Source organism: Oncorhynchus mykiss, chromosome 16 (assembly GCF_013265735.2).
Source record: "Oncorhynchus mykiss isolate Arlee chromosome 16, USDA_OmykA_1.1, whole genome shotgun sequence".
In the NCBI taxonomy this organism is placed as follows: Eukaryota; Metazoa; Chordata; class Actinopteri; order Salmoniformes; family Salmonidae; genus Oncorhynchus; species Oncorhynchus mykiss.
Window position 1 is genome coordinate 58,949,350 of NC_048580.1, and position 22,599 is coordinate 58,971,948.

General features: G+C 44.6%; 1 protein-coding gene across 1 annotated transcript in view; it reads left to right on the forward strand.

Moving 5' to 3' along the window:
* The window catches only part of LOC110492421 (protein bicaudal D homolog 2), an 83,857-nt gene that overhangs the window by 44,399 nt on the left and 16,859 nt on the right, over positions 1-22,599 (forward strand). Inside the window, exons 3-9 of the mRNA XM_021566731.2 lie at positions 5,102-5,254; positions 6,513-6,727; positions 6,864-7,110; positions 10,530-10,787; positions 11,113-11,316; positions 11,488-12,012; positions 12,992-13,143. Coding sequence (XP_021422406.2) covers positions 5,102-5,254; positions 6,513-6,727; positions 6,864-7,110; positions 10,530-10,787; positions 11,113-11,316; positions 11,488-12,012; positions 12,992-13,143 — 1,754 coding nt within the window. The remainder of the gene's footprint in view (positions 1-5,101; positions 5,255-6,512; positions 6,728-6,863; positions 7,111-10,529; positions 10,788-11,112; positions 11,317-11,487; positions 12,013-12,991; positions 13,144-22,599) is intronic.

A 22,599-nucleotide genomic window follows, 5' to 3' on the forward strand; every position in this document is an offset into this window, starting at 1 on the left:
CTCCACTCCACTGCTTAATGGCAGGGTGACGGATTGTGTTCCCTGAAACACGTACACCAGGAGATTGACAGAGCCCCGGGCCCTCTCTATGCGCTGGTCTCACTGGAACATCTAGCTCCTCTGCTGGGCGATATCAGAGAAGACCACCATTGTCCCGGGAAACATTCGTATGACCACCTCGAAATCAGCACGTCTGTGTACCCTTGGTGTATCCTAGGTTGTTTCCACCAAGGTGGATGACAAGGATGTCAGGGGGAGAAGTATGTAGCATAGCCCTCTGTTGTTGCAGAATACAGAGCACCTAATATAACAGTCAGTAATGTATGTAAATAGTTCATGGATAGGCTGCATGTTGATTATTTGTGTATTTTCCAGGAGCTTGCGTGATTGTCTTGTTAAAAGAGATCAGGGAAAGGTTTTGCAGCTTACTCCATATTGGCTTAAATACGCTTCTGGTTTTTCTCTTCCCTCTGGAAAATCAGCTGTTAATATAAATGAAATACGAATAACTACATTATTTCTGTTGACATTTGTCATTGTGTATTTTTACTTTACAGTATTGCTGTGTTATGCTGAATCATGTTGTATAATAATGTTACATAATCACCTTCCGGTGTAAAAAATAAACACGTTATAAGTGAGACGCAGGCATTGGTCTGAATCCGAAAAATAATTGAAATTCACATGAGCATCACAATGCATACTTCACCCATGCTCTACCAAGGTTTTCTAGCACACAGCTTTGACCTACTACAGTATCTATGTTGGTCTATTGTACTTCCAACAATAGATTGCTTAGGATTCAAACCTTCTCAAACAGTCAAATCCATACTCCTCAGCGGGATAATGGACTTTACATCGTCCTGCTATTTAAATCATGTGTATATCATTAGACTATTGTGAGTTTGTGTTATTGTAGCATCATCATCTTTATTGCAAAAAGAAATATAAATACACACAAATTTAAGCTACATAGTAGTTTGACTGCGGTAATGAACTGTCCATTGTTCAGCACAGCAATTGATAAAACAGGACCATGTTTGAAAAACAAGCTTATGAGCTCAAGTCAGTATTACACAGCTTACAGGTACAGGAATCAGGAATGCAGACAGGCTCTGTAGACCTCTATATCTAGATGAGTGACTGTGTCCAACACACCACCGCTTGCTGTTATGTAGAGTACCTACTGACCTGATGGTGTTGTCAGTATAAAAGCAAAGGTTGCTTTCAGATAATAAAAAAAGCTTGAAAAGGTCATGGAATGGGGTAATGTCTTCGTGTGGGGTGGGAAGAACACAATACGTTACCTTGTATGCAGTACAAATCCCATTATTGTGAGCCAGACAGTGCTGTCATATCAGTAATCCCTCTTCGTGCCATCTGGGAATCTTGTACCTTCTTTCCAGGGAAGGGAAATGGGAAAAGGTAGTAAATGTGGGATTTTCAGGGAAAAACACACTAGATATCCCATCCTATTAAGACCAAGCCAGAGTCTAACCACAGTTTCAAAACCCACCTAATCTACAGCGGTATTGAGCTGTAACCTCTAACATAGTGATTTACCGAGTTATAGAGCTATTTTCAATAGCGGTGATTGTGAAAAGCTCAAACACTTTAGGCACTAACTCTAAGCTTTGCTGAGACATGAGCTGGTTAAGACTCAGTATGCTGTCGAAGGCGGTTTTAGTTGTGAAATTGGAGCTATAGGTTTGAAAGTGTTCAGTAGAGTTCCAGTATGACTGAATGAGCTCAGAGGAGGGAGCTCTGACCTCTAGAATCTACTGAGCCAGTGCTTTCATATCCTTTACAGCAGCACCCACTGCATCCCATATAGAGAGAGGATTCGACCACAGTCAAGGACTTATCAGAGGACACAGAGATATGCACACATACTGTATACTGCACATTAGGCTTAATTTATCACTACAGCTATGCTTGTGTACTTGTGCACAATTTGCACACATTAACATTAATACTCTTAAGTATTATCCAAACACACACACTCCCCAGTCAGGTGGGTTTGAGTGTGTGTGTCTGAGTGAGGCAGTTGGTGTGTGCCTGTAGTGACAGCAGGCAGGGAGTCTTCATAAACCACACATCTCTTTATGTTAATCAGACACCTCACATTGACAGGGTCCTTAATGTCAAATGTCAACAAAACCAGAAACCCCAGGGGAGGGCTCTGTCATTCGCCTGAGTAAATGTTATTCACGTTTTATGACAGCCACACACTCAGCCACCATAACCCCCGCTGTGTAACTACGACCCACCTTTTCTGTCCGGCAGAATTGCAGACACCCCTTCACGCAGTCCCCGAGGACCTCTGCATGGTCAGTGATGGCGGGAGCAGAGTGGGCTCTTACAGACAGCAGGGTGTAAGGTCAAAACCCTCGTTTGCATCCTAATCGGTTTGAGGAGCCTCTTAATCAGTTTGTGCGGTGGTCTGAATTCATTAAGGCCAGACAGCACTGACCCTCCAGCTGAGGCAACTGACCCTGGACTGGAAGAGACCGTTCCATATTACTTAGACTGGACCACCTGGCTATCTTTGTCAATCCTGCACATGACAAATCACTGTAGAGAAAAGGGAAACAGACTTGCACTGTAGATTGCGCTAACATAGAATTAGCCTGCTCCTGGACTTAAGTAGTTCACTATTTTACAACATGATGTTAGATGGTTCCTCACCTTGATAGTAGTCTATGGGCCAGGAGAAATTGTAATCCAAAAATGTGGGTTCACTACAATGTTCAGCTAACCTTAGCCACCGCTAGCTAAAAATATATGGAAGTGATGGGGGCATGACCAAAAGCACCTGAAATCTACTCAAATAAACTCCATATTTGGTTTGAGGTTACTTCAAGGTGATATGGACATTAAAAAAAAGTTATGTTCACGTGCCCCTATCATTACCATTGATTTTTAGCTAGCGGTGTCTAAAGTTAGCTGAAGTTTGTAGTGGCTGTTTAAAGAAAACCGAACCATGGATTACAATTTCTCCTGGCCCATAGACTACTATCAGGTTGAGGAACCATCTAACATCATATTGTAAAATAGTTAACTGCTCCTTTAAGTCTCTACTCTGGAACTCTCTCCATTGATCATGCTCTTAAGTCCAGAAGTAGTATCATTGAGATGGCCTTATTTTGACCCTGTGTGCAGAAACTCTGTCCTGCAGCTGTGCTCTGTTCATTTTAGCTTTCTGAGAAATGTCAGTGGTGTCACTGCTAAATGTAGTCTATAGGTGAAGGAATTACACTGCTGAGTGTTGTTGATAGGGGCCAACCAAATGAGTCAGAATGTCTCGTATGGGGCTTTAGGTCTTGACTTCAGCACAGCCGTCATGCCATTTACATTTTACAGATAAGCAGGCAAGAGCCCCTTCTACATTCCAACTTTTCTCATTATAGTCAGTGTATTTCAGTTAGCCTAACCCTTCACTTACTGTGCAGCCTTAACCTGGCTATTTAAGCATAGCCTACCATTCAAGTGTGTTTTTAAGTACTAAAAGACTGTTAGCGGAATGTACACCTGAGCCGTGAAATACACAGACATTTAAGTATACTGTAAAGTCCCAAGACTGTAGGTAATGATTTAGCCACTGTAGTTGTATGGCGATTGTATCGATTCCTTCCTGCCTTCCCAGCTGGAGATTCCGAAGTGTAATTACAGTGTAGTATTATCGTGATTGGTGTGATCTGTATGGTAGATCATGCATTATTCATCAATGCACCAATACCAGGATTTTCACACAGGCAGGATAGACTATGCCCACGCTCATTATACATGCACGCGACCTCATGAATATTCATGAGTCTTCATCCAACCATCAACATCAATCGGGTGATGCTCTTAATGATGAATTATTACAGAGAGATAATGAGGAGCATGTACTTCCTCCAACGGGGATTTAGCATCGCTCTGAAAACATGCTAACGGTGGAAACACATTCTACAGATATAATGGTATCTGCAAGCTAAGATAGTAATTGCATATTAAGTCCTATTAGATGGGTAATGGACAGTAATAAAGACAAATGGGTGGATTCAATTGGTTAAATTGATTAAATTGATTAAACTGATGAGTCAAATTACTGAGATGTTTTTGTAGAATGCATTTCAAACTTTCCACATACTCAATCAGCACCTGTTCTTAAAGATAGTGACCCCTCTGATTTGTGACTGGAGTGACGTGTGTGTTGAGGGACACTCCTTTTTCACCTTAACTCGGTCACATGAAAGGATTAGAGGTTGTGTGTCACGCTACACACATGCACGCATAATCAAAGAGACCCCACTGCATGGCTGAACTCACTCTCAAAATTAATGGATTCATACACTGATAACTGCAGAAAACAGGTTGCATATGCTCGCTCTCAAAGTCACACACACATACATTCAGAGCAAGCACCACACACGCCTTTACTGAGTATCTCCTTACTGCAGAGCTTTTATGTAGTCTAACCTTCAGACTTAGGCATTTGTAAGCGAAGGGGCGACTGGCTGGGATGGGTAGGGATGGGGGATGACAGGGGAAGGTTTAAGGGGTGGTAGGGGAGGTATTCGAGGCCAACGGAGGGGAAGGAAGGGGTATGAAGGAGGACAGACAGGGGGACAGAGCGAGACGGTGAGGACACAGGCTGGCTGCTCTGCAGGGCTTACAGTATCTGATCCTATTGGCTTTGAGCCTGTCAGTCTGTCATCGTAGGAGGGGAACAGGGAGTTATCTCTGAGTTCTCTCTCTCCTCTCTTCCCTCGCTACATTCTTACATTCAAGTGATTCATGGAGACGAGGCCAAGCTCACTGCAAGGTGGGAGATGCTGCATTCAGCTGTATCTGTATTACAGTAAGCATGTTAATCTGTCAGGTATTGATAACACATGCTAGCGTCTGTACTACATCGAGCTGCTCCGACATCTTTATGCATCAATATGTAGGCTACTGTACTCAAGTCTAACATACAGTGCCTTCGGAAACTATTCAGACCCCTTGACTTTTTCCACATTTTGTTACGTTACAGCCTTATTCTAATTTATTGCGATCCCTTTCTCTCCATCCCTCCCTCCTCTTCTCCCTCTGTCCCTGTCGTTCACCCCTACAGAACATCCAAGTGGTGGAGCTGCAGCGGACCCGTCTGCGTGATGACATCAAAGAGTATAAGTTCCGGGAGGCACGTCTGCTGCAGGACTACACAGAGCTGGAGGAGGAGAACATCTCCTTTCAGAAACAGGTTTCCGGGCTCAAACAGACCCAGGTGAAGAGCAACACCACTACACCGGGGATAGGAGGGGGGGGGGGGGGGGGGGGGGGGGGGGGGTCGCTAGGTTGGCAAATGGGGACGTGGGATAGTAAGGAGAATAGGTAAGGGAACATCATCCTGAAGAAACGGGTCTCTTTGCTCAACAGAGGGTTGGGGTGTGGCTAGATGGGATGGGGGAAGGGAAATGAGATGAGATCAACCCATCAAGCATTTCACTTTTGTATTCGTCGCATGTGACAAATAAAATTGTATGTGATCTTTACATCACAGGAGGTTGGTGGCACCGTAATTGGGGAGGATGGGCTTGTGGTAATGGCTGGCGCGGAATAGGTGGAATGTTATCAAATACATTAAACATGGTTTCCTTGTGTTTTGATGCCATTCCATTCGCTCCGTTCCAGCCATTATTATGTGCCGTTCTCCCCTCAGCAGCCTCCACAACTTTACATGCACTCTCTTGCTTCTGTAGGCTTCTCCTCCACTCACACTTCATTATGAACCCCTCACTGCGTATAGCTGAATCTGCTCGAGGCCCAGTTAACCCAGGCTCTCTGAACCTAGGCTTTGCACTACTGTCTACCAGACACCCCAGTCTATGCGACTCACAGTTGTCCATGTATTCACACCATAGACCTCTGTCTGTCTGCACTCTCCAGTGTCTGCTGCTCACATCGACCTGGAATACACTGATTTAATTCAGATTATAGAAACCTCGCTCAGATTTAATAAAGCGATACGCCTTTATGTGGAGGCCTATTTGCACCTAGAGAGAGAAGAAGCGTGTCTGAATGTGACACAATTGAATGTAGTGTTTCTGGTAATCCCCACTTCTAGCCAGTTTTCCCTCTCCGTATGCCACAGAGACGGAGAGAGATGCGGTGTTGCAAAGCAAATACTCTGAGTTTAATTCACACCAATGGCAAAAAAAATGGGGGATTTCCTTTCAAAATTATTTTTTAAATGTGGGAACTGCTAACACTTCACATGCCGCATATCCAGGGATTATGTTTGTTAAATTTAAAGGCATGATTTTAAAACAGAAGGCTGTAGGCTAGAGTATTAATTGGCAAATGTAAGATTACAGTACCAAATCCTATTTAAATGAAAAGGCAATTTTGCACTTTTAAAAGCCCCCTTTTTATGGTGACAAAACGAGTTGATTAAACCAGTATGGGGTCCTATTTCCATTTCCCCTATATAAGCCCACCTTTATGCTTTTATTAACACCTACCTGTCTGTCCCGCCCCTACAGGTGGAGTTTGAGGGTCTGAAGCACGAGATTCGTCGTCTGGAGGAAGACACCCAGTTCCTGAACAGCCAATTGGAGGACGCCATCCGCCTGAAGGAGATTGCCGAGCGACAGCTAGGGGAAGCCCTGGAGACCATCAAGACTGAGTGCGAGCAGAAGGCCGCCCTAAGGAAAGAGCTCTCCCACTACATGAGCATAGGCGACTCTATGTACCACAGGTACATACACAATCAAAGGCACCCATTTCATCTGTAACACCTCATCCATCAAAACCCTGTACAATATAATAAAAAGCATTATGAGAATAACTGTCAAATTCATGTTATCATGTTCTGGTCCTCTCCCTCTTCCCAGCCCCCTCAGCATCTCTCTGGATGGGCTCAAGTTCAGTGATGACGCAGGCACGGAACCCAACAACGACGAGGCTCTCCAGGGTTACGAGAATGGCTTCAGCAAGCTTGCCAACGCCATCACTGAGGACAACCGTGCGTCCACGCCCAAGAAGGGTGACCTGTTCCGCCCCGTCCCCAGCCTGGTAGACGACCTGCTGAGTGAACTCAACATCTCTGAGATCCAGAAACTCAAACAGCAGCTTCTGCAGGTACATAGACAGTTAATTTGAGTATGTCTGTGTATGGACTGTGCATGCGAGGGATAACAGTCAGGAATATCCAGCTGCTGCAGCTATAACCATAATGTTGCATTCAGTGAATCTGTTGCACTGTGTATGGACTGTGCATGAGAGGGATAACAGTCAGGAATATCCAGCTGCTGCAGCTATAACCATAATGTTGCATTCAGTGAATCTGTTACACTGTGTATGACTGTGCATGAGAGGGATAACAGTCAGGAATATCCAGCTGCTGCAGCTATAACCATAATGTTGCATTCAGTGAATCTGTTGCACTGTGTATGGACTGTGCATGCGAGGGATAACAGTCAGGAATATCCAGCTGCTGCAGCTATAACCATAATGTTGCATTCAGTGAATCTGTTGCACAGTGTATGATATGAATGACGTCAAGGTTTGAATTACTCATTGATATTAAAATGTCCAAAACAAACTTTGATATCTTCAAAGCCTATGGGAACGTTGTCGTGCCCAGGATCCTCAGTCACCCTCGTAATTCAAACGTTTGTTGGGAGTGGGGAATAGAAGAATGGACTATTGACTGCACACTGTGTGTAGACTCACTTAATATACACTTTCACAGTGTATTTGAAGGCCCAGTCTACACACACTAACATACATGTAAATTAGTTATGGCGATCCTGTCAATATTTTCTTCTGAGATCCAATAACGATGTACATCAGAGGGACCTGACCAATGCACTTAGCTCCTATTTCTAGCCTAGTGGTCAAATAATAAGTGCAATGGTCCGGTCACTCTGAGGAAGACGTTAGTCACCTGTTCTCATTCTCTTCTCATCCACGACAATGGTCACTCTGAGGAAGACGTTGGTCACCTGTTCTCATTCTGTTCTCATCCACGACAATGGTCACTCTGAGGAAGACGTTAGTCACCTGTTCTCATTCTGTTCTCATCCACGACAATGGTCACTCTGAGGAAGACGTTAGTCACCTGTTCTCATTCTGTTCTCATCCACGACAATGGTCACTCTGAGGAAGACGTTAGTCACCTGTTCTCATTCTGTTCTCATCCACGACAATGGTCACTCTGAGGAAGACGTTAGTCACCTGTTCTCATTCTGTTCTCATCCACGACAATGGTCACTCTGAGGAAGACGTTAGTCACCTGTTCTCATTCTGTTCTCATCCACGACAATGGTCACTCTGAGGAAGACGTTAGTCACCTGTTCTCATTCTGTTCTCATCCACGACAATAGTCACTCTGAGGAAGACGTTAGTCACCTGTTCTCATTCTGTTCTCATCCACGACAATGGTCACTCTGAGGAAGACGTTAGTCACCTGTTCTCATTCTGTTCTCATCCACGACAATGCATTAGTGTGAGCTAAAAACAATGATCTGCCTTTTATGTTGAGTGCTCCAACTGCTTTCTGCCATGAATGAGTCCTTTTAGAAGTGTTTAGAAGCTCTTCTCATGATTTTTGTCATTGTTGTTAACCCCCTTTCCTTTCCTGTTTGCTGAAGCGTAGGCCCACCCGAACGCTGTACATCAATCTTCCCCCGCAAGGGTCCAGAAGGATATTTATTCAATAGTAGAGCTCTTGAGAAGGCTCAATCTATCACTTGTTGATTTATTAAGTGTCATTGGTCCAGAGAAGCCAAAGGGAGATCAAAGTCAATTACAGCATAGAGTCAAAAGCAATAAAACACCATAGAACTCCAATACTTTAAGTGTACACATAGCGAATACTGATGAGGGCTTTTTTACCTCAGGCTGTCATGTACTGTAGATCTCTGTATAGCCTCATCAGCTCTTAGAGCCTACATACAGTACCATTCATTGGAATCAGAATGATTTCCTTGACTACCCTAGAAGCCAACCCTCTTGTTGGAATGTGAAGTCGGCCGGTCGACTCGGTCAGACAAGTGTGTCCAGTGGCTGCCCCCCCACCACACCCCCGGAGGCCACACACATGAGGCGCCACCACCGGTCGATCTGCCATCTGTCAGAACATCAGAACACCACAGCTGTCTCCATGGTTACCAGTGTACCTGTGGGTGAAAAGACTCAATTCCCCCCCCAACACATCACAATGAGGTTGTTACCAGGTTTCCTCTAGGTTACCATAGCATTTCCTTGGTATGAGTACCATGACATTTAACCCGATCCGGTCCTTTGATACTGAATTTCTGAGGCAGCAGCAGGCCTTAGTGTTCAGCATTAAGCCAACATAGTGTCAACCAGCCCTGTGGGTCCCCTCCTCTGGCCGGAATTGCAACAGGGAAACCCAAACCTCTACTCAATAATTCAACTGCTCTGATGCCATTCTCTCTCTCCTCGCCCTATCAATCACAGACCGATTAATCAATCCCAGACATCCGCTCGCAGCAGGTCACCCAACTCTTCAGTTACAGCAGAATCAATACTCCCACTGTGCAATCAGATCCAAAATGGCTACCGTGGGAGTATGATTCTCACTCATGCGAACCAGTTGCCCTTTTACACAGTAGGCCCAGTGGCCCATATGCCTTTTACATATTTAGGTCACGTCCATCTGCATTAGAGGATGGAAGATGAGTCCTAGCTGTAAGCAGCAGGCATCTTTAATATGCCAAACGTCTACTCTGAGGAAATCATTTGATTAAGACACTCCTCAAGCTTGGCATTACCAAGATGCTTGTCAAGGTCATCAACAAGAATTAGGGAGGGGGACAGATTGAGGGCGGGGTATGGTAAGGGGGGCGGGGTATGGAAAGCTGTATCCTTAGTCTAAGTATCATCACATAATTAAGTTTGTATATACTTTACTTAAAAATACAGAATGCTGAGAGCTAAAAGTTCCTTTCCTTTCTGACTGTTCATGTCTAAATATTCTAGATAGATATTTATTAAACCATTTCCTCCTTTTGAGTCCTCTCATCAAGACATATTCATCCCAGCTGAATAACAGAGTAAGATTTAACAGTGATACTCATCTATTATTGACACACCATCAGCCCCTGAAAATAGCTGGGTGCCTCTGAGGCCTGCACTACTCTGTGTGAGTGCTAGTGTGTGTAAATGGACCCAGCTCTGGTCCCTCTGCCAACACAGAGTTGAACCCATTCCAGACTTCTCCAAGGTCATACAGGCTCTGAATTGGCACAGAGACACACTGTCTTTGGTTACATACTGTAGTCCTTCAAACCACCAGAGAGATGTTATCTGTTATATTGAAAAACCGCCACCATCATCCTTCAGGACATTCATTTGCATTAGGTAGTCTGAGACAGAGAGGGATAGAGCAACACAGGGAAATGGGAAGATTATGTCTGCATAATTATGTCTGAATTCTAATGTTTATCAATTGTCTCAGTCACTTTTCTGTCCAGACACTTACCTTACCAACTTAATAAATCTGTCTTATGTTCTGTCTCCTCCGTCTCTAGATGGAGCGTGAGAAGGTGTCTCTGGTGTCCACGCTGCAGGACTCCCAGAAGCAGTTGGAGCAGGCCCACGGGGCCCTGGAGGAGCACCAGGACAAGGTCAGCCGTCTCACCGAGAACCTCAACGCCATCCGGAGGCTACAGGCCAGCAAGGAGCGCCAGTCAGCACTGGACAATGAGAAGGAGCGCGACAGCAACGAGGACGGGGACTACTACGAGGTGGACATCAACGGACCCGAGATCCTGGAATGCAAGTACAAGGTAATTGAACATGTATACAAACACATATACTGTAAGCACACACAAACGTTTGTTTAACTATCCTTGTGGGGACCAAACAATTGATTCCCATTCAAAATCCTATTTTCCTTAAATCCTATTTTCCCTAAACCTAACCCCAATTCTAACCCTAAACCTACCCCCTAAGCCTAAAATAACACACACACACACACACACACACACACACACACACACACACACACACACACACACACACACACACACACACACACACACACACACACACACACACACACACACAGAGATGTTGAAGCTATTCCTGAAACTCTGCCTCTGATGGGCTCAGGTTGCGGTGTCGGAGGCAGGTGAGCTAAAGGAGGAGCTGAAAACACTGAAGGCAGAGTACCACTCCTGTCAGTCACACTATGAGGAGGAGCGAGGCCGTCTGGAGACTCATGTCACAGCCCTTGGAGAGAAGCTGGCCTCTCTGGAGAAGACCAGCCACGTGGAGAGAGAGGAGAAGGCCAGGCTGGAGAAGGCGCTGCGCAAGGTGAGAAACATATTTTTCTGTTTGTGTTATATGGTGATATCTGTAGTTGATTTTTTAAACTTTTCTCTGTGTATGAATTGTGTATATATTTTTTTTCATACTTGCAAACCAGATTTCTCACAAACGACTGGTTTATTAATTGATAAAGTATCTCTCTTTCTATCTGTATAGGTGAGTGACGTGGCAGGCGAGTCCCAGGGCAGCCTGAGCGTAGCGCAGGACGAGCTGGTCACCTTCAGCGAGGAGCTGGCCACACTCTACAACCACGTGTGCATGTGCAACAACCAGACTCCCAACCGCGTCATGCTCGACTTCTACAAGCAGGGCAAGGGCGGGCGCACCAGCCCTGAGGGTCGCGGCCACCGCTCCCCCATACTGCTCACTAAGGGCCTGTTCCCCGTCCCCGAAGCTGCCGACAGCACCCCGTCCCCTGTCTCCTCTCCCCCCTCGCCCCGGGAACCAATGAACGTGTACAACCTGGTGGCCATCATCCGGGACCAGATCAAGCACCTCCAGCTGGCGGTGGACCGCACCACAGAGCTGTCCCGTCAGAGGATGGCCTCTCTGGAGCTAGGCACAGTGGCTGATAAGGACAAGGAGGCCTGCATGGGGGAAATTCTCAAACTCAAGTCCCTCCTCAGCACCAAGAGGGAGCAGATCGCCACCCTGAGGACCGTGCTCAAAGCCAACAAACAGGTCAGATACTGAATCTCTCTGTTTGTATCTCCCTCCCCTCCCCTAATAATCAAAGTCAGGAGACTGAGGCAGGGAGGTAGCTGTCTGAAGCGTGTTCAGCTGTCACAGCAAATGCACTGCAGCTAAAAGTCATAACAAAACACCATGAGGGTGTGGGTTTGTGTCCATGTGAAAAGATGAATGATCTCTAAAGCAGACACACCCTGCCAGCCCAGAGCCCCAGTCTGTGTGTGTCCAGTTGCTGGTATTTGGTATTTTATTAGGATCCCCCATTATCTGTTGCAAAAGCATCAGCTTCTCTTCATGGGGTCCTCACAAAACATGAAACATAATACAGAATGACATAATACAGAACATCATTAGAAAAGAACAGCTCAAGGACAGAACGACATACATTTTTAAAAAGGCACACGTAGCCTTCATATCAGTGTACACACAAACTATCTAGGTCAAATAGGGGAGAGGCGAGGTGTTGCTTTACCTGTTTTTTGAAACCAGGTTTGCTGTTTATTTCAGCAATATGAGATGGAAGGAAGTTCCATACAATAAGAGCTCTATATAATACTGTGCTTTTCTTGAATTTGTTCTGGGGAAAAAAGACCCCCGGTGGCATTTCTGGTGGGATAAGTGTGTGTGTCAGAGCTGTGTGTAAGTTGACTATGCAAATCATTTGGGATTTTCAACACATTGATGTTTCTTCTAAAAAGAAGAAGTCTGGAGTTGGTGTCAACTCTTTGAAGACGGTGTGTGTTCCTCAGCTCCTGAATCCGTGAAAAGACTCTCAGATGAAAGCCTTTCTTAAAAAGACACACCTGTAGTCTTTAAATCCAGCCAGCTCCCCAATGAACTGCTGTGCAAGTCAACCTGCAGAGGTCACAGCACTAAAACAGACTATAATGACATAAATCTGCAGGAACAAAACTCAAAATTACCGATTGCAGTTGGTCTGACCCGTTGTTGTGTCGTGTCCCCCCTGCAGACTGCTGAGGTGGCGCTGGCCAACCTGAAGAGTAAGTATGAGAATGAGAAGGCCATGGTGACGGAAACCATGATGAAGCTGAGGAACGAACTCAAGGCCCTGAAGGAGGACGCCGCCACCTTCTCCTCACTCAGGGCCATGTTTGCCACACGGTAAGAGGAATACGCTATCACACTTCCTGTTTAAAACACATTAGGAACACACTATCACACTCCTAGTTTAAAACACATTAGGAACACACTATCACACTCCTAGTTTAAAACACATTAGGAACACACTATCACACTCCTAGTTTAAAACACATTAGGAACACACTATCACACTCCTAGTTTAAAATGTACGTTAAAAACAAGTTATCTCTCTCCTTGGCCACACAGTAAGAGAGTAGTCAACGATGCTCCAAGAACAGATATTTACATATGCTCTCTCTATATACAACGGTAACAGATTCATCTGTGCACATCAGATCAGACTTTGTATTCTTTATGTTTGCCACACGACAAGACTCAAAATGTCCAGAAACAAAGAACATTCTTCTGAAACTCGTCCGTCTATTCTTGTTCTGAGAAATATTCCATGCAAGAAATTACCAAGAAACTGAACAGCTCGCACAACGCTGTGTACTACAGCGCAAACTGGCTCTAACAAGAATTGACTGACGAGTTTCAGAAGAAAGTCATTTGTTTCTGGCCATTTTGAGCCTGTAATCGAACCCACAAATGCTGATGCTCCAGATACTCAACTTGTCTAAAGAAGGCCAGTTTTATTGCTTATTTAATCAGAACAAAAGTTTTCAGCTGTGCTAGCATAATTGCAAAAAGTTGTTCTAATAATCAATTAGCCTTTTAAACTGCTAAACTTGGATTAGCTAACACAACGTGCCATTGGAACACAGGAGTGATGGTTGCTGATAATGGGCCTCTGTATGCCTATGTAGATATTCCATAAAAAATGTGTCGTTTCCAGCTACAGTAGTCATTTACAACATTAACAATGTCTATACTGTATTTCTGATCATTTTGATGTTATTTCAATGGGCAAAAAAATTGTTTTTCTTTCAAAAACAAGGACATTTCTAAGTGACCCCAAACTTTTGAACGATAGTGTACATGTCGTGTATTTAGCATGTCCATGTTTTAAAAAGCTGTTGCCATGAGATTAAATGGAAAGATTGATTGTCCAAAACACCTATAAGTCCCGATCTGGCCATCTGGCCACTTTTAATATGATAACCTACCAGTAACACCACAGAGACACCATCCTAACACCACACTCACAACAAGGTCAATCTCTGTTTAACAGCACACGCCATATTTACCATATGGTAACGACGTGTCCATAACTTGCTTTTAATATCACACAGGTTTAATAGGAGTGTTGTTTTTCTCTGTGAATCTGGGCCAGTCGAGGATGGCCATAAAATGGACACATCTCTAATCTGTATGATAATAATGCTATGATGGAGAAGCAGTGTTTTTGACCAAGTGTATCAGATGAAGGGGCTACGTTAAAACCCCTTGCTGGCTAAGTCTGTTGATTCCCATAAGAAGCAGGCCTAAGAGTTTCCCTTATAATCCCTACCTCAGTCTAGACTGGATTACTACCTCAGATACACTGTACTGCACTACAGTCTCAACATAGACTCAACGTAGTCTCACCATACATCTTCCTCCTGAAGAGGTGTGTGTGTGTGTGTGTGTGTGTGTGTGTGGGGGGGGGGTTGTTTTTGGGGTGGGGGTTCTATGTTTTTGGGTGGATGGGTGTGACAATGACTATGAGTATCGCTACACATGTGTACAGTATATTCATGTACTGCACATTCTTTTGGTACTTTTTTTGCTCTGATCTCCTCTCTTCTCCTGCAAACCTCCCTGGACCAGATGGCGACTCTGGGGCAGTCTCTCTCTGTCTTTAAGACTTGCCCAGCTTACAGCAAAGCTCATGTCACGCTGTGCTGAAAGTAGAGGAGAGGAGAGAGGAGAGGAGGGCTGCGCCATCCACAGAGAGTGTGTAGTCAGCACCCCTCATCTTTAAAGTAGGGTTATGCTATAACTTCCCTTCCAGTCCATTAGCTGGTGTTACTGAGAAACTCTATATAACTGCAGTAGCTAATCGATTAGCATGGTGGAGAAAACTGTCTTCCTCTGTAAATATTAGTTTCTGTTGACATAATGATTTGGTGCAATGCAGGGCCAGATGGTCTGATACAGGTGTTAAACCACCCCTCTGAAGAAATGAGAGCAATTCAGTTCTCACTGAGCACCTCAGAGGCAGCCATTTAGAAAATAACTGACATTGTGCTTAGAATAGCTAGGACCAGAGATACTGTATGTAATGACGAGATGGTCTTGTCTCCATCCTAACAATGGGAGTCGTTGGCCCAACAGCAGGAAGGCAGGCGGTCTACTTATCGGTCTGCTTATCACTGTATTTTGACGTGGACCCTCTCACTTCATTTCTACCTCTCTGCTGGCACTGAACAATCAGGGGTTTTGAACCTAGTGGCCGTTAAGAGGTAGTGGCTATTAGTAGCAGAACGAGGGTGTTAGATACTGTATGATACAGAGGAAAAGGGCAGCACTAGAGAGGGGCATGTTAAATGTTTATTTCCCTGGTCTCCATCCTTGTCCTCCTATGCTATTGTAAGAGACTGAAGATGCTGATAACACAACATAACTAAACCAAACATAACATATCTCAGCTCTGCTCTGGGGGACTCATGCTATTGGCCCTTAGCCTCCCCCTCAGTCTTAACCTTGTATGGTGATTGCTATTAGCCTGCGACGTGGCTGCTGCCAACATACTGACTCAACTCCAGACACTTTAATAATGGAAATGGATGGAAATTGATGTAAAAATGTATCACTAGCCAATTTAAACAATGCTACTTAATATAATGTTTACATACCCTATATTACTCATCTCATATGTATATGTATATACTGTACTCTATATCATCTACTGCATCTTGCCATCTTTATGTAATACATGTATCACTAGCCACTTTAAACAATGCCACTTTTATGTTTACATACCCTACATTACTCATCTCATATGTATATACTGTACTCTATACCATCTACTGCATCTTGCCTATGCCATTCTGTACCATCACTCATTCATATATCTTTATGTACATATTCTTTATCCCTTTACACTTGTGTGTATAAGGTAGTAGTTGTGGAATTGTTAGGTTAGATTACTCGTTGGTTATTACTGCATTGTCGGAACTAGAAGCACAAGCATTTCGCTACACTCGCATTAACATCTGCTAACCATGTGTATGTGACAAATAACATTTTATTTGATTTAGATAGAATTATTGTAAAGTTTTTTGTTATTCCCTATATAGTGCACTATAGGCAATATGGAGCCATTTCGGATGCGGCCTCAGTATGTTCAGGGCTGTGTTCAGCCTGGGTATTGGTGGTGGTGGTGTTCAGGGCTGTGTACATCCTGGGTATTGGTGGTGGTGTTCAGGGCTGTGTACAGCCTGGGTATTGGTGGTGGTGTTCAGGGCTGTGTACAGCCTGGGTATTGGTGGTGGTGGTGTTCAGGGCTGTGTACAGCCTTGGTATTGGTGGTGGTGGGGTTCAGGGCGGTGTACAGCCTGGGTATTGGTGGTGGTGGTGTTCAGGGCTGTGTTCAGCCTGGGTATTGGTGGTGGTGGTGTTCAGGACTGTGTACAGCCTGGGTATTGGTGGTGGTGGTGTTCAGGGCTGTGTTCAGCCTGGGTATTGGTGGTGGTGGGGTTCAGGACTGTGTTCAGCCTGGATATTGGTGGTGGTGTTCAGGGCTGTGTACATCCTGGGTATTGGTGGTGGTGTTCAGGGCTGTGTACAGCCTGGGTATTGGTGGTGGTGGTGTTCAGGGCTGTGTACAGCCTTGGTATTGGTGGTGGTGGGGTTCAGGGCGGTGTACAGCCTGGGTATTGGTGGTGGTGGTGTTCAGGGCTGTGTTCAGCCTGGGTATTGGTGGTGGTGGTGTTCAGGACTGTGTACAGCCTGGGTATTGGTGGTGGTGGTGTTCAGGGCTGTGTTCAGCCTGGGTATTGGTGGTGGTGGTGTTCAGGACTGTGTACAGCCTGGGTATTGGTGGTGGTGGTGTTCAGGGCTGTGTTCAGCCTGGGTATTGGTGGTGGTGGTGTTCAGGACTGTGTTCAGCCTGGGTATTGGTGGTGGTGTTCAGGACTGTGTTCAGCCTGGATATTGGTGGTGGTGTTCAGGGCTGTGTTCAGCCTGGATATTGGTAGTGGCATTCAGGGCTGTGTTCAGCCTGGATATTGGTGGTGGTGTTCAGGGCTGTGTACAGCTTGGATATTGGTGGTGGTGTTTAGGACTGTGTTCAGCCTGGATATTGGTGGTGGTGTCCAGGGCTGTGTACAGCCTGGATATTGGTGGTGGTGTTCAGGACTGTGTTCAGCCTGGATATTGGTGGTGATGTTCAGGGCTGTGTACAGCCTGGATATTGGTGGTGGCGTTCAGGGCTGTGTCAAGCCTGGGTATTGGTGCTGGTGGGGTTCAGGGCTGGGTTCAGCCTGGGTATTGGTGGTGGTGGGGTTCAGGGCTGGGTTCAGCCTGGGTATTGGTGGTGGTGTTCAGGGCTGTGTACATCCTGGGTATTGGTGGTGGTGTTCAGGGCTGTGTACAGCCTGGGTATTGGTGGTGGTGGGGTTCAGGGCTGTGTACAGCCTGGGTATTGGTGGTGGTGTTCAGGGCTGTGTTCAGCCTGGATATTGGTGGTGGTGTTCAGGGCCTTGTTTAGCCTGGATATTGGTGGTGGTGTTCAGTCACTATACTGTCTGGAGCCTGCTAATTTGGCCCTATATAATAATGGTGGGGCAGGAGGAGAAGGGGTGGAGGCCTCTTTGAGAAACTTTAAGGGGCAGATGGCCATGACTGACCCACCTCCCCCCCCCCCCCCCCCCCCCCCCCCCCCCCCCCCCCCCCCCCCTCCGTTCCTTCCCTCCATCCCCTCATCTGTCCTCCATCTTCACAGCAACACATCCTAGAGGGAGAGAGGGATGGAGGGGTCTTTCATTTTAGATTCTCTACAGGGACTTAATTTGATTCTTTCTCATGGAAATTGCATTTTTGACATACTCTGTCGAGTTTAGGTAGATTTTTGGATTTCTGAGACTTTCAGTGGATTGCCTCAGTTTGGTGTGTGTGGCCGCAGAGTGAGGGAGTTAGAGTGAGGGAGTTAGAGTGAGGGAGTTAGAGTGAGGGAGTTAGAGTGAGGGAGTTAGAGTGAGGGAGTTAGAGTGAGGGAGTTAGAGTGAACAGAGTGAGGGGGTTAGAGTGAACAGAGTGAGGGGGTTAGAGTGAACAGAGTGAGGGGGTTAGAGTGAACAGAGTGGGGGGGTTAGAGTGAACAGAGTGGGGGGGTTAGAGTGAACAGAGTGGGGGGGTTAGAGTGAACAGAGTGGGGGGGTTAGAGTGAACAGAGTGGGGGGGTTAGAGTGAACAGAGTGGGGGGGTTAGAGTGAACAGAGTGAGGGGGTTAGAGTGAACAGAGTGAGGGGGTTAGAGTGAACAGAGTGGGGGGGTTAGAGTGAACAGAGTGAGGGGGTTAGAGTGAACAGAGTGAGGGGGTTAGAGTGAACAGAGTGAGGGGGTTAGAGTGAACAGAGTGAGGGGGTTAGAGTGAACAGAGTGAGGGGGTTAGAGTGAACAGAGTGAGGGGGTTAGAGTGAACAGAGTGGGGGGGTTAGAGTGAACAGAGTGAGGGGGTTAGAGTGAACAGAGTGAGGGGGTTAGAGTGAACAAAGTGGGGGGGTTAGAGTGAACAGAGTGGGGGGGTTAGAGTGAACAGAGTGAGGGGGTTAGAGTGAACAGAGTGAGGGGGTTAGAGTGAACAGAGTGGGGGGGTTAGAGTGAACAGAGTGAGGGGGTTAGAGTGAACAGAGTGAGGGGGTTAGAGTGAACAAAGTTAGGGAGTGAGACTGAATAAATGTGCAAGTCTTTGTCAGACCCTTTTATATAATGCAAGCTCCCAATGTGTTTGTGCGTGTGTGCGTGTACGCTCTACTCCAGCTGTGGTATCAGTTTACAGTAAGACCCTGGCTCTTACATTCCTAAGACATGTCTGGACATGCCTGCTCTCAGCAGCCCTCAGCGCTACACACACAAGGCAAGACTAATGATCAGACCAGCACCTGCAGTTAAATCATACAAGCACACACTCTCATTCTATACTTAACAAAAAATATAAACGCTACATGTAAAGTGTAGACAAAAGGAAGAAGGGAAGCGGTGCTAAGATACTGTACACAATAGTAGGTTTTAGTGGACAGAAGGTACTAAGGTACACAATAGTAGGTTTTAGTGGACAGAAGGTACTAAGGTACACAGTAGTAGGTTTTAGTAGACAGAAGATACTAAGGTACACAATAGTAGGTTTTAGTGGACAGAAGGTACTAAGGTACACAATAGTAGGTTTTAGTGGACAGAAGGTACTAAGGTACACAGTAGTAGGTTTTAGTAGACAGAAGGTACTAAGGTACACAGTAGTAGGTTTTAGTAGACAGAAGGTACTAAGGTACACAATAGTAGGTTTTAGTGGACAGAAGGTACTAAGGTACACAATAGTAGGTTTTAGTGGACAGAAGGTACTAAGGTACACAGTAGTAGGTTTTAGTAGACAGAAGGTACTAAGGTACACAGTAGTAGGTTTTAGTAGACAGAAGGTACTAAGGTACACAGTAGTAGGTTTTAGTGGACAGAAGGTACTAAGGTACACAGTAGTAGGTTTTAGTAGACAGAAGATACTAAGGTACACAGTAGTAGGTTTTAGTAGACAGAAGGTACTAAGGTACACAGTAGTAGGTTTTGGTAGAGAGAAGGTACTAAGGTACACAGTAGTAGGTTTTAGTAGACAGAAGATACTAAGGTACACAGTAGTAGGTTTTAGTAGACAGAAGGTACTAAGGTACACAGTAGTAGGTTTTGGTAGAGAGAAGGTACTAAGGTACACAGTAGTAGGTTTTAGTAGACAGAAGGTACTAAGGTACACAGTAGTAGGTTTTAGTAGACAGAAGGTACTAAGGTACACAGTAGTAGGTTTTGGTAGAGAGAAGGTACTAAGGTACACAGTAGTAGGTTTTAGTAGACAGAAGGTACTAAGGTACACAGTAGTAGGTTTTAGTAGACAGAAGGTACTAAGGTACACAGTAGTAGGTTTTGGTAGAGAGAAGGTACTAAGGTACACAGTAGTAGGTTTTAGTAGACAGAAGGTACTAAGGTACACAGTAGTAGGTTTTAGTAGACAGAAGGTACTAAGGTACACAGTAGTAGGTTTTAGTAGACAGAAGGTACTAAGGTACACAGTAGTAGGTTTTAGTAGACAGAAGGTACTAAGGTACACAGTAGTAGGTTTTAGTAGACAGAAGGTACTAAGGTACACAGTAGTAGGTTTTAGTAGACAGAAGGTACTAAGGTACACAGTAGTAGGTTTTAGTAGACAGAAGGTACTAAGGTACACAGTAGTAGGTTTTAGTAGACAGAAGGTACTAAGGGACACAGTAGTAGGTTTTAGTAGACAGAAGGTACTAAGGGACACAGTAGTAGGTTTTAGTAGACAGAAGGTACTAAGGTACACAGTAGTAGGTTTTAGTAGACAGAAGGTACTAAGGGACACAGTAGTAGGTTTTAGTAGACAGAAGGTACTAAGGTACACAGTAGTAGGTTTTAGTAGACAGAAGGTACTAAGGTACACAGTAGTAGGTTTTAGTAGACAGAAGGTACTAAGGGACACAGTAGTAGGTTTTAGTAGACAGAAGGTACTAAGGTACACAGTAGTAGGTTTTAGTAGACAGAAGGTACTAAGGTACACAGTAGTAGGTTTTAGTAGACAGAAGGTACTAAGGGACACAGTAGTAGGTTTTAGTAGACAGAAGATACTAAGGTACACAGTAGTAGGTTTTAGTAGACAGAAGGTACTAAGGTACACAGTAGTAGGTTTTAGTAGACAGAAGGTACTAAGGTACACAGTAGTAGGTTTTAGTAGACAGAAGGTACTAAGGTACACAGTAGTAGGTTTTAGTAGACAGAAGGTACTAAGGGACACAGTAGTAGGTTTTAGTAGACAGAAGGTACTAAGGGACACAGTAGTAGGTTTTAGTAGACAGAAGATACTAAGGTACACAGTAGTAGGTTTTAGTAGACAGAAGGTACTAAGGTACACAGTAGTAGGTTTTAGTAGACAGAAGGTACTAAGGGACACAGTAGTAGGTTTTAGTAGACAGAAGGTACTAAGGTACACAGTAGTAGGTTTTAGTAGACAGAAGGTACTAAGGTACACAGTAGTAGGTTTTAGTAGACAGAAGGTACTAAGGGACACAGTAGTAGGTTTTAGTAGACAGAAGATACTAAGGTACACAGTAGTAGGTTTTAGTAGACAGAAGGTACTAAGGTACACAGTAGTAGGTTTTAGTAGACAGAAGGTACTAAGGTACACAGTAGTAGGTTTTAGTAGACAGAAGGTACTAAGGTACACAGTAGTAGGTTTTAGTAGACAGAAGGTACTAAGGGACACAGTAGTAGGTTTTAGTAGACAGAAGGTACTAAGGTACACAGTAGTAGGTTTTAGTAGACAGAAGGTACTAAGGTACACAGTAGTAGGTTTTAGTAGACAGAAGGTACTAAGGGACACAGTAGTAGGTTTTAGTAGACAGAAGGTACTAAGGTACACAGTAGTAGGTTTTAGTAGACAGAAGGTACTAAGGTACACAGTAGTAGGTTTTAGTAGACAGAAGGTACTAAGGTACACAGTAGTAGGTTTTAGTAGACAGAAGGTACTAAGGGACACAGTAGTAGGTTTTAGTAGACAGAAGGTACTAAGGTACACAGTAGTAGGTTTTAGTAGACAGAAGGTACTAAGGTACACAGTAGTAGGTTTTAGTAGACAGAAGGTACTAAGGTACACAGTAGTAGGTTTTAGTAGACAGAAGGTACTAAGGTACACAGTAGTAGGTTTCGGTAGATAGAAGGTACTAAGGTACACAGTAGTAGGTTTTAGTAGACAGAAGGTACTAAGGTACACAGTAGTAGGTTTTAGTAGACAGAAGGTACTAAGGTACACAGTAGTAGGTTTTAGTAGACAGAAGGTACTAAGGTACACAGTAGTAGGTTTTAGTAGACAGAAGGTACTAAGGTACACAGTAGTAGGTTTTGGTAGATAGAAGGTACTAAGGTACACAGTAGTAGGTTTTGGTAGACAGAAGGTACTAAGGTACACAGTAGTAGGTTTTGGTAGATAGAAGGTACTAAGGTACACAGTAGTAGGTTTTGGTAGACAGAAGGTACTAAGGTACACAGTAGTAGGTTTTGGTAGATAGAAGGTACTAAGGTACACAGTAGTAGGTTTTGGTAGACAGAAGGTACTAAGGTACACAGTAGTAGGTTTTGGTAGATAGAAGGTACTAAGGTACACAGTAGTAGGTTTTGGTAGATAGAAGGTACTAAGGTACACAGTAGTAGGTTTTAGTAGACAGAAGGTACTAAGGTACACAGTAGTAGGTTTTAGTAGACAGAAGGTACTAAGGTACACAGTAGTAGGTTTTAGTAGACAGAAGGTACTAAGGTACACAGTAGTAGGTTTTAGTAGAT